This window comes from Perognathus longimembris, chromosome 14, assembly GCF_023159225.1.
Source record: "Perognathus longimembris pacificus isolate PPM17 chromosome 14, ASM2315922v1, whole genome shotgun sequence".
NCBI classification, from domain to species: domain Eukaryota; kingdom Metazoa; phylum Chordata; class Mammalia; order Rodentia; family Heteromyidae; genus Perognathus; species Perognathus longimembris.
Genome location: NC_063174.1, coordinates 990,583 through 1,009,428, shown reverse-complemented (window position 1 = coordinate 1,009,428; position 18,846 = coordinate 990,583). Strand labels below are relative to the sequence as shown.

Genomic DNA, 18,846 nt, shown 5'->3' with positions numbered 1-18,846 from the left:
AGGGATCTAATGTCATTGATTGGAGAAAAGTAGTTAATATCTTTAAATATAGATGTGAGTAGGTTATGAATAGGGCAGTGTAGAAAAATATTTTTTGGCCAGGTGTAGGTGGCTTACACCTGTAGTTCTAACTACTCAGGAAGCTGAAATGTGAAGTTAAAGGAAGGTTCAAAGCCAGCCTGAGCAGGATTCGTGTCTACAGTAGCCACCAAAAAGCCAGAAGTGGAACTGAGGCTCAAATCGTAGAGCAGGAGCCTTGAGTGAAATAGCTAAAGGATAGTTCCCAGGCCCTGAGTTTAAGAAGCCCCAGTTTGGGGCGGGGGGGGGGGGGGGAACAAACTCTTTTATTGGCATAAATTTTCCAAGATATTCAATCCTTTATAAATCACCCACTATTTCTGGAATTAATTGCTTACCCATATGCAGTTACTCCTAACAATTACTAATAATTCTTAGAACAAGAAATTTAACATTTTCCAGCTTTTTGCCAGTTAATTGGAGATAGTCTCCTGAGTGTGTGCTGGCTTCACACTGCAATGATCAGATCTCACTTCCTGAGTAGCTAGGCTTACTGGGAGAGAGAGAGAGAGAGTGTGTGTGTGTGTGTCTCGTGGGGCTTGAACTCTGGGCCTGGGCACTGTCCCTGAGCTTTTTCACTCAAGGCTGGTGCTCTACCACTTGAGCCACAGTGCTACTTCCAGTTTTCTGGTGTTTAACTGGAGATAAGGGTCTCATGGACTTTTTCTGCCAGGGCTGGCCTTGAACCATGATCCTCAGATCTCAGCCTCCTGAGTAGTTAGGATTACAGACATGAGCCACAGGTACCTGGCAAAATTCATAGTTTTATAACTGCTCTACTGAGCTTTTGTGAAACTGCTTTAAGGAGTTTCCTAGGAAAGGTAATTTCTTCTGAAGACAGCAAAATTCATACTCCATGCTTAAGCCAGACTAGTTCTACATAAGATTTCTTTTGAAGAAATTATTCTACACTTAACAGTAAAAATTCTTAGACTTCATATGGTAGAGTTCCTTTCAGCCTTTAAAAAATCCCTTCATTAAAAAAAAAAAAATCCCTTCATTATATGTCACACATAAAGGAAAAGTCCCAGGCTTTGTTAGCACAGTGATGTACAGCTGAGGTCCCAGAATACTGTGGAAAAGAAGAAAGCTTTCCTGCTCTCCTATTACCCCTCATTAAGTGACAGGTATCCTAATCTAGCCATTACCCGAAGGCTAAGTAATAAGCAAGCTGGGCACTTAATGCTTACGCCTGCAATCCTAGCTACTCGGGGATCTTAGTATCACACGCAGTTCGAAGCCAGCCCAGGCAGAAAAGTCTGTGAGACTCTTGTCTCCAGTAAACTACTTAGAAAAATCCAGAAGTGGTGCTGTAGCTAGAGTTGGTAGGATGCTACCCTTGAGCACAAAGAGGTTCAGGGATAGTGTCCAGGCCCTGAGTTCAAGACCCAGGACAGGCCGAAAAACCAAGCAAAAGAAACTGCATAAAATAGTCATTATACTTATGTTCCTTTTGATTATTGCATTTTGGTCTTTGCAGGTCTACTTTTATTAAGGAGAATTCGTATACCAAACATACTTGTTTTTTTTAAATTTGTTTTGTTTTTGTTGCCAGTCCTGGGGCATGGACTCAGGGCCTGAGCACTGTCCCTGGCTTCTTTTTGCTCAAGGCTAGCACTCTACCTCTTGAGCCACAGCGCCACTTCTGGCTTTTTTCTATATATGTGATGCTGAGGAATCGAACCCAGGGCTTCATGTATACGAGGCGAGCACTTTACCACTAGGCCATATTCCCAGCCCCATACTTGTTTTTTTAATATGTGTACCTTATGTTTATCGATATCTGTTGAATAAGGAGATACAATTTCTACTTTAGGTTAAAATAAACGTTTACTATGCTTAGGAAGTATAGCTAGTAAAAATATTCAATTTTGTATGTACGCACGCGTGCATGTGTGTGTGTTTTTCTGGAGTTCTAGTGGACGAGATTCTAGACAGGAGAAATTTTGAAGAGAATTCTAAAAACTGAAGAGTCACGAGGCTGGGAATATGGCCTAGTGGTAAAGTGCTTGCCTCGTATACATGAAGCCCTAGGTTCAATTCCTCAGTACCACATATATAGAAAATGGCCAGAAGTGGCGCTGTGGCTCAAGTAGAGTGCTAGCCTTGAGCAAAAAGAAGCCAGGGACAGTACCCGCCATGAGTCCAAGCCCCAGGACTGGAAAAAAAAAAAAAGTCATATGGAAATTGTCTTACAGAGAAAAATAGGAGGAGATAAGTGCCAGGGTTTTAAATTTTATGCCAAGGATATCTTTTCACTCAAAGAAAGTGATAGGTTTTTTTGTTGTTGTTGGTGGTGGTGGTGGTAGCAGTTAGTTGATACTAGTGAAGAAATGGAGTTACAACTGTTAATTAAAATCCCTTTCCAGGCGCTGGGAATATGGCCTAGTGGTAGAGTACTTGGCTCGTATACATGAAGCCCTGGGTTCGATTCCCCAGCACCACATATATAGAAAACGGCCAGAAGTGGTGCTGTGGCTCAAGTGGCAGAGTGCTAGCCTTGAGCAAAAAGAAGCCAGGGACAGTGCTCAGGCCCGGAGTTCAAGCCCCAGGACTGGCCAATAAAAAACAACGAATCTCAGGACTTTCCTGCCAAGGTTGGCTTTGAGCCATGATCCTCAGGTCTCAGCCTCCTGAGTAGCTAGGATTAGAGGCGTGAGCCACCAGTGCCTGGCATCTTAATTCTTTTTAAATTACTTATGCACCAGCATCTTTCTTTGATTGGAAACTGAATGTTTTAATTTTTTTCTTTTAAAGTAGGAGTCTTTAACTCCCATTTCCTTTGTGGGGAGTAGGAAATGTTTCTTTTTCCTGTTCTCCCTACTTTAACCCTGTTGCACTAAAATTTTAAAAAGGAAACAAAATAAAGTTCCTTTTTTGTCATTATTTGCCATTCACAGTTTATTTATTCTGATCTTTATAGGAGTAGCTTAGGAAAGGATCTGCCAAGAGCAGATCCTTGGGTTTGAGCTAAATGTGGGGGTTCTTGACTCTGTGGATTTTGTTTCATTTCCCTGGTTTGTATTACTAAGTTTTCTGTTTTTCTTTTCCTCTACACAGATTGGGGAGGAAATGAGCAAGAACAGTTTCATAAAGCAGTATCTGGAGAAGCAGCAGGAGCTGCTTAGACAGCGTCTAGAACGTGAAGCTCGAGAAGCTGCAGAACTTGAAGGTAAGCCCAGATTGTCCTTTCCAGCAAGTTCTTCAATTTTATCCCTGTTATCAAGTACATAGGTCTAACTAGGTAATCTCAGGAGTGAGTCAGGGGGAGACTGCTACTCATTCTCTTTGGCATTTTATGGTGCCAAATGAGTTACTATTTATCTCTGGCAGTGAAAGGAACATTTAACTTAACTTTTAATAGGAAACAATTGCCAAAATGAAGAGTTCTAAGTAACTTAAGCTACTGTTTACATGAAGTAGAGCTTAATTCTAGGGAGTTTCTTCCTACGTGCAGTGCTCTTTTTGGTATACATCTCTGTATCTATGACTTTGATATCCCTCGCTCCTCTACATATTCCCATATGCTGAGCCCTTCACTCCCTCCCTGCCCCGACCCAATCTGTGCTTTGCAGAAGCTTCAGCTGAGTCGGAGGACGAGATGATCCAGCCTGAGGGAGTGGCTTCCCTGCTGCCTCCTGACTTTCAGAGCAGCCTGGAGAGACCAGAGCTGGAGCTCAGCAGACATTCGCCCAGTACGTATCTCCCTCCCCACTGCGCTGTCTTGGCAATCCTGCGTAGTTGGTGGGGGGAGGTAGTTACACCTCCTTTCATGCTAATCCTCCATGAAAGTCCCAGGAAAATTCTGTAGCATTGATATTTGATATCTGCTTTTCAGGGAAATTATGTCCTTTTTGAAGTCTTTCACCTATGTTTTGTATTCTCAGTGTTTACGAGGCAGCATTTTTCTTCTTGTACCTCTCTTCAGACTCTTATACCTCTGAATTCAGCAACAACTTCCATCTCTTTACCCTTCCTGTATATTATGTGTTGTATATCCAGTTATCCTCCAAAATTGAGCATCTGATGCAGATTCTATATCTGAAATTGAGCATCTGATAGAGTATATATCCCGTGCATGAACTGGGTACCAGGAATATACCAGAGAAAAAGACGAATCTGCCCCAAGGAAACTTACAGTCAATTGCAAAAATGGACATTCAACAAATAACTATATAATGAATGTTAAATTCTTATTAAAGGCAATGCAGAGTATTAATGTGAGTATTACAGAAGCTCTAACCTACTATATGGGATTGGTTAAGGCAGAGTTCGTTTTTTTCACATTATGGTTACTAGGCATAGTATATATTACATAACATGCATAGAAAGTGTGTGTGTGCACATATACATACATATACATAACGTGTAGTATCCATGTAGATACAGTCTTTGTTTTGAGGGAAGTGTTTGTGCCAGTGTACTTTTTCAGGAGAACACGTATAGAAGACATGAGGAGTATATAGATGTATAAAACAAATACGTAATTTAATAAGTACTTTGAGTCATTAGTAATCATTGGTGGTGGCGGGGGTCCCTTTGTTATTAACACTTTTGAAATGTTTGGAAATTTCCAAACATCTGATTAATATAATTCCTGTATTAAAAGAGAATTTGGGGGAGATTTAATGGTAGGAGAGAAATTTCCTAAAAGTTAGAAAAAGATAGAGGGACATGTAAATATAATTTTGAGGTTCTGATTTACTCAGTGCCTGCTTTTCTTGATCCTAGTTCTTAGTCCCTGAAGGAGATTTCTAGTGGTAGTACTGTGTTGTTTTTTTACTAGGGTTTCATACATGCAAAGCAAACATTCTAACTTCTTTTTTCTTTTGTTGTTCATGGGGCTTGAACTCTGGGCCTGGGCACTGTCCCTGAGCACTTCAGTTCAAGGCTAGTGCTCTACCACTTGAGCCATAACATCACTTCTGGTTTTCTGGCAGTTAATTAGAAATAAGAGTCTCATGGACTTTTCCTGCCCAGGCTGGCTTTGAACCATGATCCTGAGATTGTAGCCTCCTGAATAGCTAGGAATTATAGGCATGAGCCACTGATGCCCAGCTCATTCTAACATTTGAACTATGCTTTCAGCCCTGGGAACTTTTTTTTTTTTTTTTTTGCCAGTCCTGGGGCTTGAACTCAGGGTCTGAGCACTGTCCCTGGTTACTTTTTGCTCAAAGCTACCACTCTGCCACTTGAGCCACAGCGCTACTTCTGGCCTTTTCTATATAGGTGGTGCTAAGGAATCGAACCCAGGGCTTCATGTATACGAGATAAGCACTCTTGCCATTAGGCCATGTCCCCAGCCCCTGTGATTTAAGATTTTTTGAAAGGAGCTAGGCTCAGGTGGCTCACGCCTATAATCCTAGCTGCTCAGGAGACTGAGATCTGCAGGTCATGGTTTGAAGCCAACTTGCACAGAAAAGACCCTATGAGACTTTTACTTCCAATTAACACTCAAAAACTGGAAGTGGCACTGTGGCTTAACGTGGTAAAACACTAGCTTTCAGCAAAATTTCTCAGGAAGGGGCTGGGAATGTGGCATAGTGGTAGAGAGCTTGCCTAGCATGCATGAAGCCCTGGGCTCCATTCCATGGTACCACATAAATAGAAAAAAATGGAAGTGTCGCTGTGGCTCAAGTGGTAGAGCACTAGCCTTGAGCACAGTGTCTGATGGACAGAGCCCAAGGCCCTGAATTCAAGCCCTACCACCAACCAAAAAAACCAAAAGGCCCCTGGAAATTTATTTTTCTAATCACTCATAACACTTGAGGGTTTGTTCTTTTTATGTTTAAAAATAGGGATTCCTAGAGCTGGGAATTTTTGGCTTAGTGGTAGAGTGCTTGCCTAGCATCCATGAAGCTCTGGGTTCCATTCCTCAGCACCACATACACAGAAAAGGCCAGAAGTGGCACTGCAGCTCAAGAGAGAGAGTGGTAGCCTTGAATAAAAAAGAAAATAGGGCAATGCTCAGGGGAAAAAAACAACTAGGGATTTCTGTGCCGTACATAATCCAAGAATTTCAGAGAATGTGAGTCCTAGGACTCAACATTAAAAACATACAAACACACAGTCACAACATGGATGTGTGATCTTGTTGAATAATTCAGTTGAAGAGTGACTAAATGAGCCGAGGCTCACACCTTTAACCCTAACTACTCAGGAGGTTGAGATCTGAGGATCCAGATTCAGAGCCACTCTATGCTGGAAAATCTGTGAGACTCTTTATCTCCAAGTACCCACCAGAAAACCAGAAGTGGCGCTGTGGCTCAAGTGATAGAGAACTAGCCTTGAGCTGAAGAGCTCAGGGACAGCACCCAGGTCCAGAGTTCAAGCCCCATGACCAACTGACAAAAAAGCTTATGCTTGCAATCCTAGGCACTCAGGAGGCTCAGACCTGAGGATAAAGCTGGAAGCCAACAGGGCTAGAAAGTCCTTGAGATGCTTAATCTCTTAACTTCCAAAGAGCCAGAAAGAGCTGAGCCTTGAAGGAAAAAAAAAAAATGCTCAGAGACAGTGCCCAGGGCTTGCGTGTCCCAGGACAGGCACACAAAAGAAAGAATGACTAACTGAAACAGTTTTCAGTTATATTTTATTAGGCTATGGGCTGGGGATATAGCCTAGTGGCAAGAGTGCTTGCCTCGTATACATGAGGCCCTGGGTTCGATTCCTCAGCACCACATATACAGAAAATGGCCAGAAGTGGCGCTGTGGCTCAAGTGGCAGAGTGCTGGCCTTGAGCAAAAAGAAGCCAGGGACAGTGCTCAGGCCCTGAGTCCAAGCCCCAGGACTGGCCAAAAAAAAAAACCAAAACAAATTCTAAGATTATAAAATTAGGATTGTAAAATCCTAACTTCCCTTCTTTTTGTTTTTTATGGTCCTAGGGCTTGAACTCAAGACCTTACCAGTCCAGGTTAGCTTTTACATTCAAGGTTGGCAGTCTATAGCCATCCTCCACATCTAGGGGGTCTCTGTGTGTTTATGTGTGTCTGTCTGTCCTGGGGCTTGAACTCAAGGTCTTGTACACTGTCTCTCAGCTTTTTTTTTCTTCTCCTTGGTGGTTAATTGGAGATAAGAATTTCATGGACTTTCTGCAACAGGCTAGCTTTGAACTGCTGTCCTCAGAGCTCAGCTTTCCTGAGTATCTAGGATTGGTGCCCAGCTCACTTGTAGCTTTTTTGTTGATTAGTTGGAGAGCAGAGTCTCTTGGATTTGTCTGCTATCTGGCTTTAAAACTCCGCTCTCAGGGGCCAGGAATGTGGCCTAGTGGTAGAGTGCTTGCCTCGTATGAATGAAGTTTGATTCCTCAGCACCACATATATAGAAAAAGCCAGAAGTGGCGCTGTGGCTCAAGTGGTAGAGTGCTAGCCTTGAGCAAAAAGAAGCCAGGGACAGTGCTCAGGCCCTGAATTCAAGCCCCTAGACTGGCAAAAAACAAAAACCTCCATCCTCAGATTTCAACCTTAGTAGCTAAGAAGACAAAGGTGTGAACCGCTGGAGCTCAGCTTTCCTCTTGACTACTTAGATCTCTCTTCAGACTTTTATTTTTATTTTTTTGCCACCCCCTGGGTCTTGGACTCTGGGCCTGAGCACTGTCCCTGGCTTCCTTTTGCTCAAGGCTAGCACTCTACCACTTGAGCCACAGTGCCACTTCCACCTTTTTCTGTGTGTGTGGTGCTGAGGACGTAAAATAAGCACTCTACCACTAAGCCACATTCCCAGCCCCTCTCTTCAGAGTTTTATAAGATGTTGGGAGTCCATACCCAATCCCTTAGAAATTGTTGGGATTCCCCTCTACATTATAAATGTGTGTATAAATTGTTTTTAGACTTTTCAAAAAGAATAAGGAAAATACAAAAACGTTTTAAAATGTACGTGTTGGTATATAGAACATTGGTTCTTTTTCTATTCATTTTTTTCTTGGTCCAGAATACTGATTCCTTAAGGAAAGGTACAGTAAGCTGGGTGCCAGTGACTCACACCTATAATCCTAGCTACTCAGGAGATTGAGATTGAAGGATTACAGCTCAAAGCCAGCCCAGGCAGGAAAATACATGAAACATATCTCCATTTAACAACACCCTCCACCTCCCTCCAAAAATCTGGAAGTGGAGCTGTGGCTTAGTGGTAGAGTACTAGCCTTGAACAAAAAAGCTCTGGAACAGATTACACCGAGGCCCTGGACTGAAGCCCCAGGACTGTCAAACACACAAAAAGGAATGGTATAACCACAGGTAACCTTAGCTAACCTTTACCTTACAACCTTTGTAGCCTTTACTCTTTTATTCCTTTTTATTAAGTCTAGATGTTGACTCTGGAGATAAGCTAAGCTAATGACTTATATTTAAAAATTTATATATGTATGTATGCCAGGCACCAGTGGCTCAGGCCTGTAATCCTATCTACTCAGGAGACTGAGATCTGAGGATCACAGTTCAAAACGAGCCAGGCAAGAAAGCCTGTGAGACTTATCTCCAATAAACTACTCTGAAAACGCCAGAAGTGGAGCTGTGGCTCAAGTGTTGAGTGTTAGCCTTGAGCAAAAGAAGCTCAGAGACAGTCAAGCCAAAAATTAAAAAAAAAAAAAAAACACATATAATTGTTCTTCCCCACCCTCTCTCCATTCTGCCAGGCTTCCTAATTGCTGCTGCTTATTATTCTACCTACAGCTACCCTGTGACCTTAGGCTTTGCTGTGATTTCTAGTTGCCTTACCTGTATCCTACAAATCTTACTCAGGTATTTGTTTTCTGGGATGAAGAAACTAATTTTCAGGCTGAGACATGGCAAAAATGGGAGGCCTCAAGTTTTCAGCCTCAGTACCACCAAAAATAATAAAAGAAGCAGAGGGGAGCAGGGGACAGAGAAATCAGAATGGTAATGAAAAACTACTTTTTTTTTTTTTGCCAGTCCTGGGGCTTAAACTCGGCCTGAGCACTGTCCCTGGCTTCTTTTTGCTCAAGGCTAGCACTCTACCACTTGAGCCACAGTGCCACTTCCGGATTTTTCTATATATGTGGTGCTGAGGAATCAAACCTAGGGCATGCTAGGCAAGCACTCTACCACTAAGCCATGTTCCCAGCCCCAGATAGTACTTTGGAAGTTAGAGAATTGGCACATTCTTATACAGTAGACCCTTGGTACCATGGGTATGTGATCCCAAGAAGATTGCAGTTGAGGAAAGCCACAAATGCTCAGAATGCTTATCATTTAGTACCTTGTTGCTTGATTGATTTTTCCCATAGTACCACCCACCTTCTGCCAAAAACATACTGACTTTGATCAGAAAAATACTCAATTTGAACAGCTCAGGACCTCAGTCATGCCCAGCCTTTTTTGCTCACAGTTGGTATGCTCTATCACTTGAGTCTGGCATTTTTTTTTTTATTTATTGTTATAGAGGTGATGTACAGAAGGGTTACAGTTTAAAATTCTCCCCCCCCCCCAATCATGCGGCTTTAACTGGGGAGGGGGGGACATGGGCACTGTCCCTGAGCTTTTGTGCTCTACCACTTTGAACTACAGCTCCACTTCTGGTTTTCTGGCAGTTAATTGGAGATGAGTCCCATTGGCTTTCCTGCCCAGTCTGGCTTCATATCAGATCCTCAGATCTTATCCTCCTAAGTAGCTAGGATTACAGGAGTGAGCTTCTGGCTTCTGGCTTCCATTTGCTTGTTAAGAGGCATATTTTCACAAAACTGAGGGCGGGGAAATCACTCAGCAGATCATACAACTATTTAATAAACACAGCTAACAACAGTGCAAAACTTGAGAGCCTCTTGAATCAACTGGACAGCATACTGCACACATGGCAATTTAAAAGTTTCAGTTTTGAACTTTTTTTTTTATGTTTATGTATATTTTTGACCTTGCTTAGTCAAAACTACATGTAAATAATGCAAGTTTACTGTATTCCAAATCTTAGCACAGCACTCAAATTCCAGCACAGCACTCGGGAGACTAAAGCAGGAAGATTGAGAGTTCAAGGCCAGCCTGAAGCGTATAGCAATATCCTGTCTCAAAAAGCTCTATTTTTTTTAATATGGCCCTGATGCATTCTTTTTATTTGTTTATTTATTATTTGCCACTAATACGGTTTGAACTTGGGGCTTCCCATTAAGCATTCAACTTTTTTCACTCAAAGCTGGCCTCTACCACACCTCCACTTCTGGCTTTTTGTCTGTTAATTGGAGATGTCTCTCATATTTGACTGCCTAGACTGGCTTTGAGTCACAGATCTCGGGCTTCTGAGTAGCTAGATAAGTATTACAGTCATGAGTCACCAGTGCCCATCGTGAGGTCTTCCTTTTAATACATTCTTTACTATCTAGCTACCACCTTTTCCTTTCTCCTGAGAGTTCTGGCTTTAGTCTCTTTGAAATCAAGATTTGTCTTTCAATTCCTGGGATACATTCATTAGCCCATTATTAGTATTGGCTCTACACTTAGCTGAAGTGCCCAGTTCCTATATGTGTTAATAAAATGTTATAAGATCCTTCTGTGGCTATGTTTTCATAATAAAAGACATGTCCCTGAAACTTGTCCATATGACATCTCCTTCCAGAGAATTAGGGATTGTTCACCCCTTTATATTTTATACTATTATTCTTTCTCTTGTCACTCACATTTGGGAGTATACAACTTGAGCCAGGCCTCCAGCCCTCATGTCTTTCATATCTAAGGGCCCCTTCCTGTTTTGTTTTTTTTTTTTAAGCAAAGTAATACCCTTCCTTTTTTCTTTTTTAAACAAAGCAATAATGACAAACTTTCTGAATAGCTCTGCCTATTTTCTCACATCTCTTTGACCTGTTCCTCAAGTGCTTTTAGAGGAATTACCATCCAGAATTCTATCACTGTATCAAGAATAACACTATAGAGCTGGGCGCTGATTGATCACACCTATAATCCTCACTGAGTACTCAGAAGGCTGAGATCAGAGGATTGCGTTCAAAGCCAGCCCCACAGCCTGGGCAGAAAAGTCCATGAGACTTATCTCCAATTAGCCACCAGAAAGTGGGAAGTGACACTATAGCTTAAAGTGGTAGGGTGCCAGCTTTGAGCTGAAGAGCTCAGGGACAGCACTCAGGCTCAGACTTCAAGCCCCATAACAGACAAAAGAAAAAAAGAAAAAAAAATTGAAGCCAGGCCAGACTGGAAAAATCTATGAGAATTCTCTCTCTAATCATCAGAAAGCCAGAAATGGAGCTGTGGCTCAAATGATAGAGCCATAGCCTTGAGCAAAAAAAAAAAGCTCAGGAGGGAGGGAGTACCAAGGCCCTGAGTTTAGGCTGCTAGAGGCACACATTAAAATAAAACATAACCAAGTGCTGGTATGTGGTAGCTCATACCAATAACCCTAGCTACTCAGGAGGCTGAGATCTGGGGAGAAAAGTCTTCTGTTAACCACCAAAGAGCTGGAAGTGGAATTGTGGCTTAAATGGTAGTGTGCCAGATGATCAAAAAAGTTGAGGGGCTGAGAATTGGCTTAGCAGTAGAGTGCTTGCCCCATCTACATGAAGCCCTGGGTTTGATTCCTCAGCACCACATAAAAAGAAAAACCCAGAAGTGGCGCTGTGGCTCAAGTGGCAGAGTGCTAGCCTTGAGCAAAAAGAAGCCAGGGACAGTGCTCAGGCCCTGAGTTCAAGGCCCAGGACTGGCAAAAAAAGAAAAAAAGCTAAGGAATAACACCTGGTCTCTTCGTTCAGGCCCCTGTATTAGCACAAATAATACTATAGTAGAACAGTGCACAGTTTATAATAGGTGTAGAATAGGGCTGTTAAACTTACATAAACCTAGTTTCAAAGTATTTGACATGACAAGCTATCTCTCACCAATTTTGTCCAGAACTTTTTTTTTTTCCTTTTTTTGCACTGGTACTAGGGCTTGAATTCTGGGCCTGGGCACTGTCCCTTAGCTTTTTTGTTCTGCCTCTTGAGCCACAGCTCTGCTCTGGCTTTTGGGTTAAGAGTTGGGTTTTAGAGTTAAGAGTCTCCTGGGCTTTCCTGCCTAGGCTGGCTTTAATCACAATCCTCAGATCTCAGCCTCCTATACCTAGGCACTGCCACTTCTGGCCCTTCGTTGGTTAGAGATAAGTCTCTCTGCAGTTTGTCTTCCTAGGCTGGCAGATTTCCACCTCCTGAATGAGCCCCAGCTCCCAGCTACCCTTTGTCTTTATGCATACATACATATAGTGCTGTAGATTGAACCCACAGCCTTGTATATGCTAGACAAATTCTCTACCACTGAGCTACTACTTTTCTTTTTCTTTTTTCTTTTCTCTCAGGCAAGGTCTTGCTGTGTCAGGCTGGCCTTATAGTCAAGATCTTCATGTATCTTCCTTCCAAGTGCTGGGATTGAGGCTGTAGTTATAGCTCAACAGTTTGCCAAGTGCTGGGATTATAGGCATGTATCACTAGGCCCAGCATGGTTTGTGTTGAAATTAAGATAAATTGGCTCCTTTCGCTACTGTTTTCAAGGGATCTTTGCCTAAAATTCATAGAAGATGAAATACCTTATTTTGGTTTTACTTTACAATTTAACCATTTCTAGGGCACTGAGTTTTAAAATTATTCTAGCCACCGTACTAAAGTCTTAAAAGAAAATGTTCAGATGTTTGTAAGAGTCTGGACTATTACGATATATTACAAACAGATCCTGTACATATTACTTTAATACAAATTTTTATTCCTTTACCCAGATATAAGTGGTATATCTTCAGATATCTTGTTAAGTAATTATAGAAGAAACTTTTTCAAAAATCTGTGTAGTTTTCTAGTTCTTGTTAGTTTTGTTTTTGTTTGATTCAGAAACAAAGGCCATGTTCATTATAGAGATTCTTGGGATACAGAAATAAGAGAGGATCTTCTATTTAGAATTTCATTTACACTGGTTTAAATACTGTTAATGCAGAACATGGGTTTGTACATTATTTAAACCTTTTGTTATGTGTTAAAAATCTGGCAAATCGGGCTGGGAATGTGGCTTAGTGATAGAGTGCTTGCCTAGCATGCATGAAGGCCTGGGTTCGATTCCTCAGTACCACATAAACAGAAAAGGCTGGAAGTGGTGCTGTGGCTCAAGTGACAGTGCTAGCCTTGAGCAAAAGAAGCTCAGGTACAGTGCTCAGGCCCTGAGTTCAAGCCCCAGGACTGGCAAAAAAAAAGAATTAAAAATCTGGCAAATAAGCCAGGTGCTGGTAGCTCACACATGTAATTTGAGCAAAAAGAAGCCAGGAAGAGTGCCCAGGCCCTGAGTTCAAGCCCAGGACTGGCGCCGAAAACAAATAATGGAAATAGGCTGAGCTCTGGTGGCTCACACCTGTAATCCTATTCAGGAGGCTGAGATCTGAGGATTGCGGTTCAAAGCCAGCCCAGGCAAGAAAGTCTGTGAGACTCGAAGTTAACTCCAATTAACCACCAGAAAACGGAAAGTGGCCCTGTGGCTCAAGTGGTAGAGAACTATCCTTGAACTGAAAAGCTCAGGGACAGCGCCCAGGCCCAGAGTTCAAGCCCCATGACTGACCAAAAAACAAATAAATAATAATGGAAATAGCTAGGTGCCAGTAGCTTATACCTGTAATCGTAGTTATTCAGGAGGCTGAAATGTGAGGAATATAGTTCAAAGAAAATAAAAACTAGTAAGTAGCAATAGGCAATTTTTTTTTTTTTTTGGCCAGTCCTGGGCCTTGGACTCAGGGCCTGAGCACTGTCCCTGGCTTCTTCCCGCTCAAGGCTAGCACTCTGCCACTTGAGCCACAGCGCCGCTTCTGGCCGTTTTCTGTATATGTGGTGCTGGGGAATCGAACCTAGGTCCTCGTGTATCCGAGGCAGGCACTCTTGCCACTAGGCTGTATCCCCAGCCCGCAATAGGCAATTTTTAAAAATGGACACAGAACAAAGTCGTGAGTTGTGATGATAGAAGTAAGTTCACTTGTATTTGTATATCCCTGCTATATTGAAGTCTCCTAGAAGTTATTTTGAGTTATTTATAATAATGAATTGGATATTGGAAATAGTCTTAACATGCAAGGAATATCAGTAAGTCCTTAACTCTTGATGCTTTTTATAGTCTTGAACAAAAAAGTCTAAGAAGTTTGTAAAAATAAGTACTGAAGGCCAGGCTCACACCTGTAATCCTAGCTACTCAGGAGGCTGAAGTCTGAGAATTGCGGTTCAAAGCCAGCCTGGGCAGGAAAGTCTGAGACTGATCTCCAGTTAACCACCAGAAAACGAACTACAGCCATGGCAGAGTGCTAGTAGCTAGCCTTGAGCAGAAAAAGCTCAGGGACAGCAACCAAGCCCTGAGTCCCAGCCCCACCCCTGACAAAGGAAACATGCACGCTGAGCAGCCATCTACTAGGAATAATTGGATTTTAGAAGCTGGAAAGGAGTATTTATATCATGAATGTGATTTGATTTTCTTTCACTTGGTAGGAAACAGCTCCTCTTTTTCTGAAGAGAAAGGTGAATCTGATGATGAGAAACCAAGGAGAGGAGAAAGACGATCATCCAGGGTCAGACAGGTAACATACCTCCTAAAGCTCACCTTTTTGAGCTGTGCTTTAGTATTCCCTGCCTTCTCAAACTATTTTAGTAGTAATTGTACATTTCCATGTGCTCGTCTTCTTTCTTTTCTTTGTCATATTTCTAATGTAGTATTGTTTGTGGCTGGGTTCTGGTGGCTCATTCAGGAGGTAGGAACCTGTCAGCTCAGGCAGACAAATTGGGTACTCATCTCACCTCTAGTTAACCAACAGAAAGCCTCAAGTGGAGGTATAATTCAAATAGTAGAATGAGTGAAAAAGGTGAACCAGACTTTGAGGTCCTGAGCTCAAACACAATACATGCACACACAAAACTTGCAGGTGAAAGTTAAACTTCCTTATATTTTAGACAGGATTATTAGACAAGATAGGGCACAATTTAAGATCTTAGAAGTGCTGAACACTGTGGCTCACACCTGTAATCCTAGCTACTTAGGAGGCTGAGATCAGGAGGATTATGATTCCAGGCTGTCGTGGGCATAAGGTTTTCAAGACACTCACCCCTCTCAACCAGTAAAAAGTTGGGGGTGGTTTGACACATTTGTCATCCCATCTGCACTGGAAACATAAGATCATGGGCCAGGCCAACCTGTACAAAATCACAAAAAGCTAGACCCTATTTAGCTGAAGCTGAAGTCTTTTTTTTTTTTTTTTTTTGCCAGTTCTGGGGCTTGGACTCAGGGCCTGGGCAACGTTCCTGGCTTCTTTTTGCTTGAGGATAGCACTCTCTATCTATTGAGCCACAGTGCCACTTCTGGCTTTTTCTATATATGTGGTGCTGAGGAATCGAACCCAGGGCTTCATGTATGCGAGGCAGGCACTCTACCACAAGGCCGTATTCCCAGCCCGACCCTATTTAAAAAAGAAAAAAAAAAAGAAAAGAGATCTAGGGGCATGGCTTTCATGGTAGAGGGCCTGTAAGCACAAGGTCCTGAGTTCAAAGCAGTACCACACACATACACAAAATACCAATATGATATAATTAATCATGTTAAATATTAGTAGTTATTTGTTCTCTGCTTTCTAGTTCTATGCAATTTTTTTTTTTTAGTTGTGTGCTAGTCCTGGGGCTTGAACTCGGGGCCTGAGCGCTAGCCCTGACCTTTTTGCTCTACCATTTGAGCCACAGCTTCCCTTTTGGCGCGCGCGTGTGTGTATGTGTGTGTGTATAGATAAAAATTAAAAATTTTAGGGACTTTTCCTGCTTGGACTGGCTTGCAACCACAGTCTTCAGACTCCCAAGTAGCCCTAGCTATAAGAGTGAACCACTGGTACCAAGCCAGATTTGTGTTTTAAAACTTAATGATGGAAAAAATGGACTAGTTGGAACTTCATCATTGTATTTCTTTGGTCACCATTTTGATTGTAAAGAATTTGTAGTTGTTGTAGTGAATTTATCTGCTGTCACACCTGTTTCTGTGTTGCCAAAAGTATCTGTCACAGAATTTTTCCTTCCTAGAGGTTATCTTGTAAGATGTTTTTTTCTATGTTGATTATGAACAAATATATTTGGAACTTTTTTTAATTTTTTTAGGCAAGAGCAGCTAAACTCTCTGAGTGCAGCCAGGCTGCTGAAGAAGAAGAGGATCAAGAAACACCTTCTAGAAATCTGAGGATCAGAGCAGATAGAAATTTGAAAAGAGAGGAGGAGGAAGAAGATGATGAAGAGGAAGAAGATGATGAAGAGGAAGAAGATGATGAAGGACAAAAATCTAGGGAGGCACCAGACCTGAAACAGTTTGAAGAAGGAGGAGGGAAAGAGATGACCAGAGAAAAACCAGAAGAGATAATGGATGAGAACCCTAACATAAGATCCCAAGAACAGCAGGAGGGTTTGGAGAGCAGAGGGCGAGTTACAAGATCTCAGGAAGAAGGGAGAAGAAGTCATCTGGCCAGAAAGCAGCAAGAGAAAGAAATGCAAATGGTTCCTCCCCTTGAGGAAGATAAAAGAGAAGTAAAATCTTCACAGGGCTTGGTAGAGAAGTCCCAGTCTCCTTCCCCTCCTCAACTGACTGAAGATCTAGAGAAGGCCCCTCTTGTGGGACAGCCAGAGCAGACAGCCAGTGAGGAGGAGACTCCTCCTCCTTTACTTACCAAGGAAGCGTCTTCTCCACCACCTCCCGTGCAGCTCCAGAGTGGGGAAGACACTGAGCCCACAGAGGGTCCAGCACCCCCTGTTCTCATTCAGTTGTCCCCTCCTAATACAGATGGTGAGAGCAGAGAGCTGTTGGTAGCTCAGCACACTGTTCAGTTGGTGGGGGGCCTGTCTCCTTTGTCAAGTCCTGCAGACACCAAAGCAGAATCTCCAGCAGAGAAAGTGTCAGAGGATAGTGTCTTGCCTCTAGTTCAGAAAACCATACCAGCTAAATATTCAGCCCAGAGGGTTCTTGAATCTGAGTCAGAAAAATCTGCTCGGCCACTCCCTCTAACAGTGGAGGAAGTAGCCTCGGCCAAAGAGATGACTGCGGAGTCCCAGCAGCAGCAGTCTTTGGAACAGAAGGAGAGCACAAGGGCTTCTCATACTCTTGTCCCAAGCCACAGATTGAAGCGGTCAGCCGAATCATCCTCTAGCCGGTCCTCCTCCTCGTCATCTTCCAGTTCTAGATCCAGATCTCGCTCTCCTGACAGTTCAGGCTCTCAGTCTCACTCTTCTCCAAGATCCAAGCAGAGAGGTGTATCCCAGACACAAATTCAGGCCAACCCTTGTGGTCAACTTAAGACAGGCTCAAGGTCAACCTCAGCATCCAGGTCCCATTCCCGCTCCCGTTCAGCATCAAGCAGCAGCAGAAAAGTAAGCATGAGAGAATCTGCATGTTCTGTTTTCCACCTTCAGAGGAACCTGTCATAATTAGGCCTTAGGTTTCCAGTTGACTGAATACTTTTACCTCGTGTTAGTGAATGCATTGATCACTAACTAGGTCCTTTTTCATTCTGAGTCCCTTTGATTTCAAAGGATGTTGATTCCATTACTTCATCTCCTCTACTAACTAGAAATTCCTCAAGGGAATGGACGTATGTTTACGTATCTTAGTACCCAGCACATAGCTAGGACTTAATAAATTTGCTGCATAAAATAAATTTGCTGAATAAGCAGTCAGGAAAATCATAAAAGATGAATAAATACAAAATCAGAAAGATCTGGAACATAAATTAGGTCAGTACAGATTGGACAATATAGTAAATGTATTACCCATTCATATATACAAATGCATATGTGCACTTCACATATATTGTTATGTACATACATAGATATATCCATGTGTACACATAGCCAGTAGATACCAAATAATTTTCTTTGTGTTGTATTTCTTCAGTCTCTGAGCCCTGGAGTCTCCAGGGACAGCAGCACCAGCTACACTGAAACCAAAGATCCCTCTTCTGTTCAAGAGGCTGCAGCTCCACCAGTGCCACAGTTGCAGATTCTTGAACCAAAGGAGAGGCCTTCCACCTCCTCCTCGTCTTCTGTCTTAATGAGGCGTCTGAGCCAGCCTGAACAAGCTGGAAAACATATGAGCCAGAGGTTACAGCCTGAGCAGGTAGGCTGTTGTGACCTCTCCGACGTGGGGTATGGAGTATTGAGACAGATTCTCGCATTCACATTGCTATTTTGAGACAGCCCCCAAAAGCACAGGTTAACAGGCCTATGCCACGCATCCCTATGAACTATAAAATGGAAAAAAATAGTATGACTAAGTCTCAAGTAGAGGGGTTAGAGGGGTGGGGTGCTTGTTAATCCATCTTACTCATTTTCAAGTCCCATATGAACATGAAACTCAACAGCCGGGTTCTCATTCTTCAGAACTCTTCCTATTATCTGTCTAAAAGGGAACTTTTTTTCACTTCTGTCTAGAATTCTCAGGGCGGTAGAGCTGACCCCTCTACTCCCCCCAAAAGAAGGAAATAACAAAGGGCTATTTGTGAGCTCCATATTGTATAGGCCCTGCCTTGGCCTTTTCCACATCCCAGTTGAGGAAAGTGAAACAAGCCGACTCGACTCCCCTGTTACGTTTGTTCTCCTGTCTTCTAACAGGGCAGCTCCGAGAAGTGTGCAGCTGAAGAGGCAGAGCCACCAGCTGCCACCCAGCCTCAGACCTCTAATGTACCAGAGTCAGAAAGGGTTCCTCACACTGTGTAAGTGACACATCTTAACTGGGATATGACAAGGAACTAAGAGTGTGGGAGAGACAAGCAACAGAGGCTTCTGCTTTTCTGCTCAAGACAGTGTACGGG

General features: G+C 42.7%; 1 protein-coding gene across 5 annotated transcripts in view; it reads left to right on the top strand.

The window, feature by feature from the left end:
- Acin1 (apoptotic chromatin condensation inducer 1) overlaps positions 1-18,846 on the top strand; it is a 42,715-nt gene that overhangs the window by 2,027 nt on the left and 21,842 nt on the right. For 4 of the 5 annotated variants that reach the window (XM_048362716.1, XM_048362714.1, XM_048362715.1 and 1 more), the window contains exons 3-8: positions 3,139-3,250; positions 3,654-3,773; positions 14,507-14,595; positions 16,151-17,407; positions 17,931-18,152; positions 18,647-18,747. In XM_048362716.1, the coding sequence (XP_048218673.1) occupies positions 3,139-3,250; positions 3,654-3,773; positions 14,507-14,595; positions 16,151-17,407; positions 17,931-18,152; positions 18,647-18,747 (1,901 nt within the window). The remainder of the gene's footprint in view (positions 1-3,138; positions 3,251-3,653; positions 3,774-14,506; positions 14,596-16,150; positions 17,408-17,930; positions 18,153-18,646; positions 18,748-18,846) is intronic. The other variant, XM_048362717.1, reaches the window with a different exon arrangement.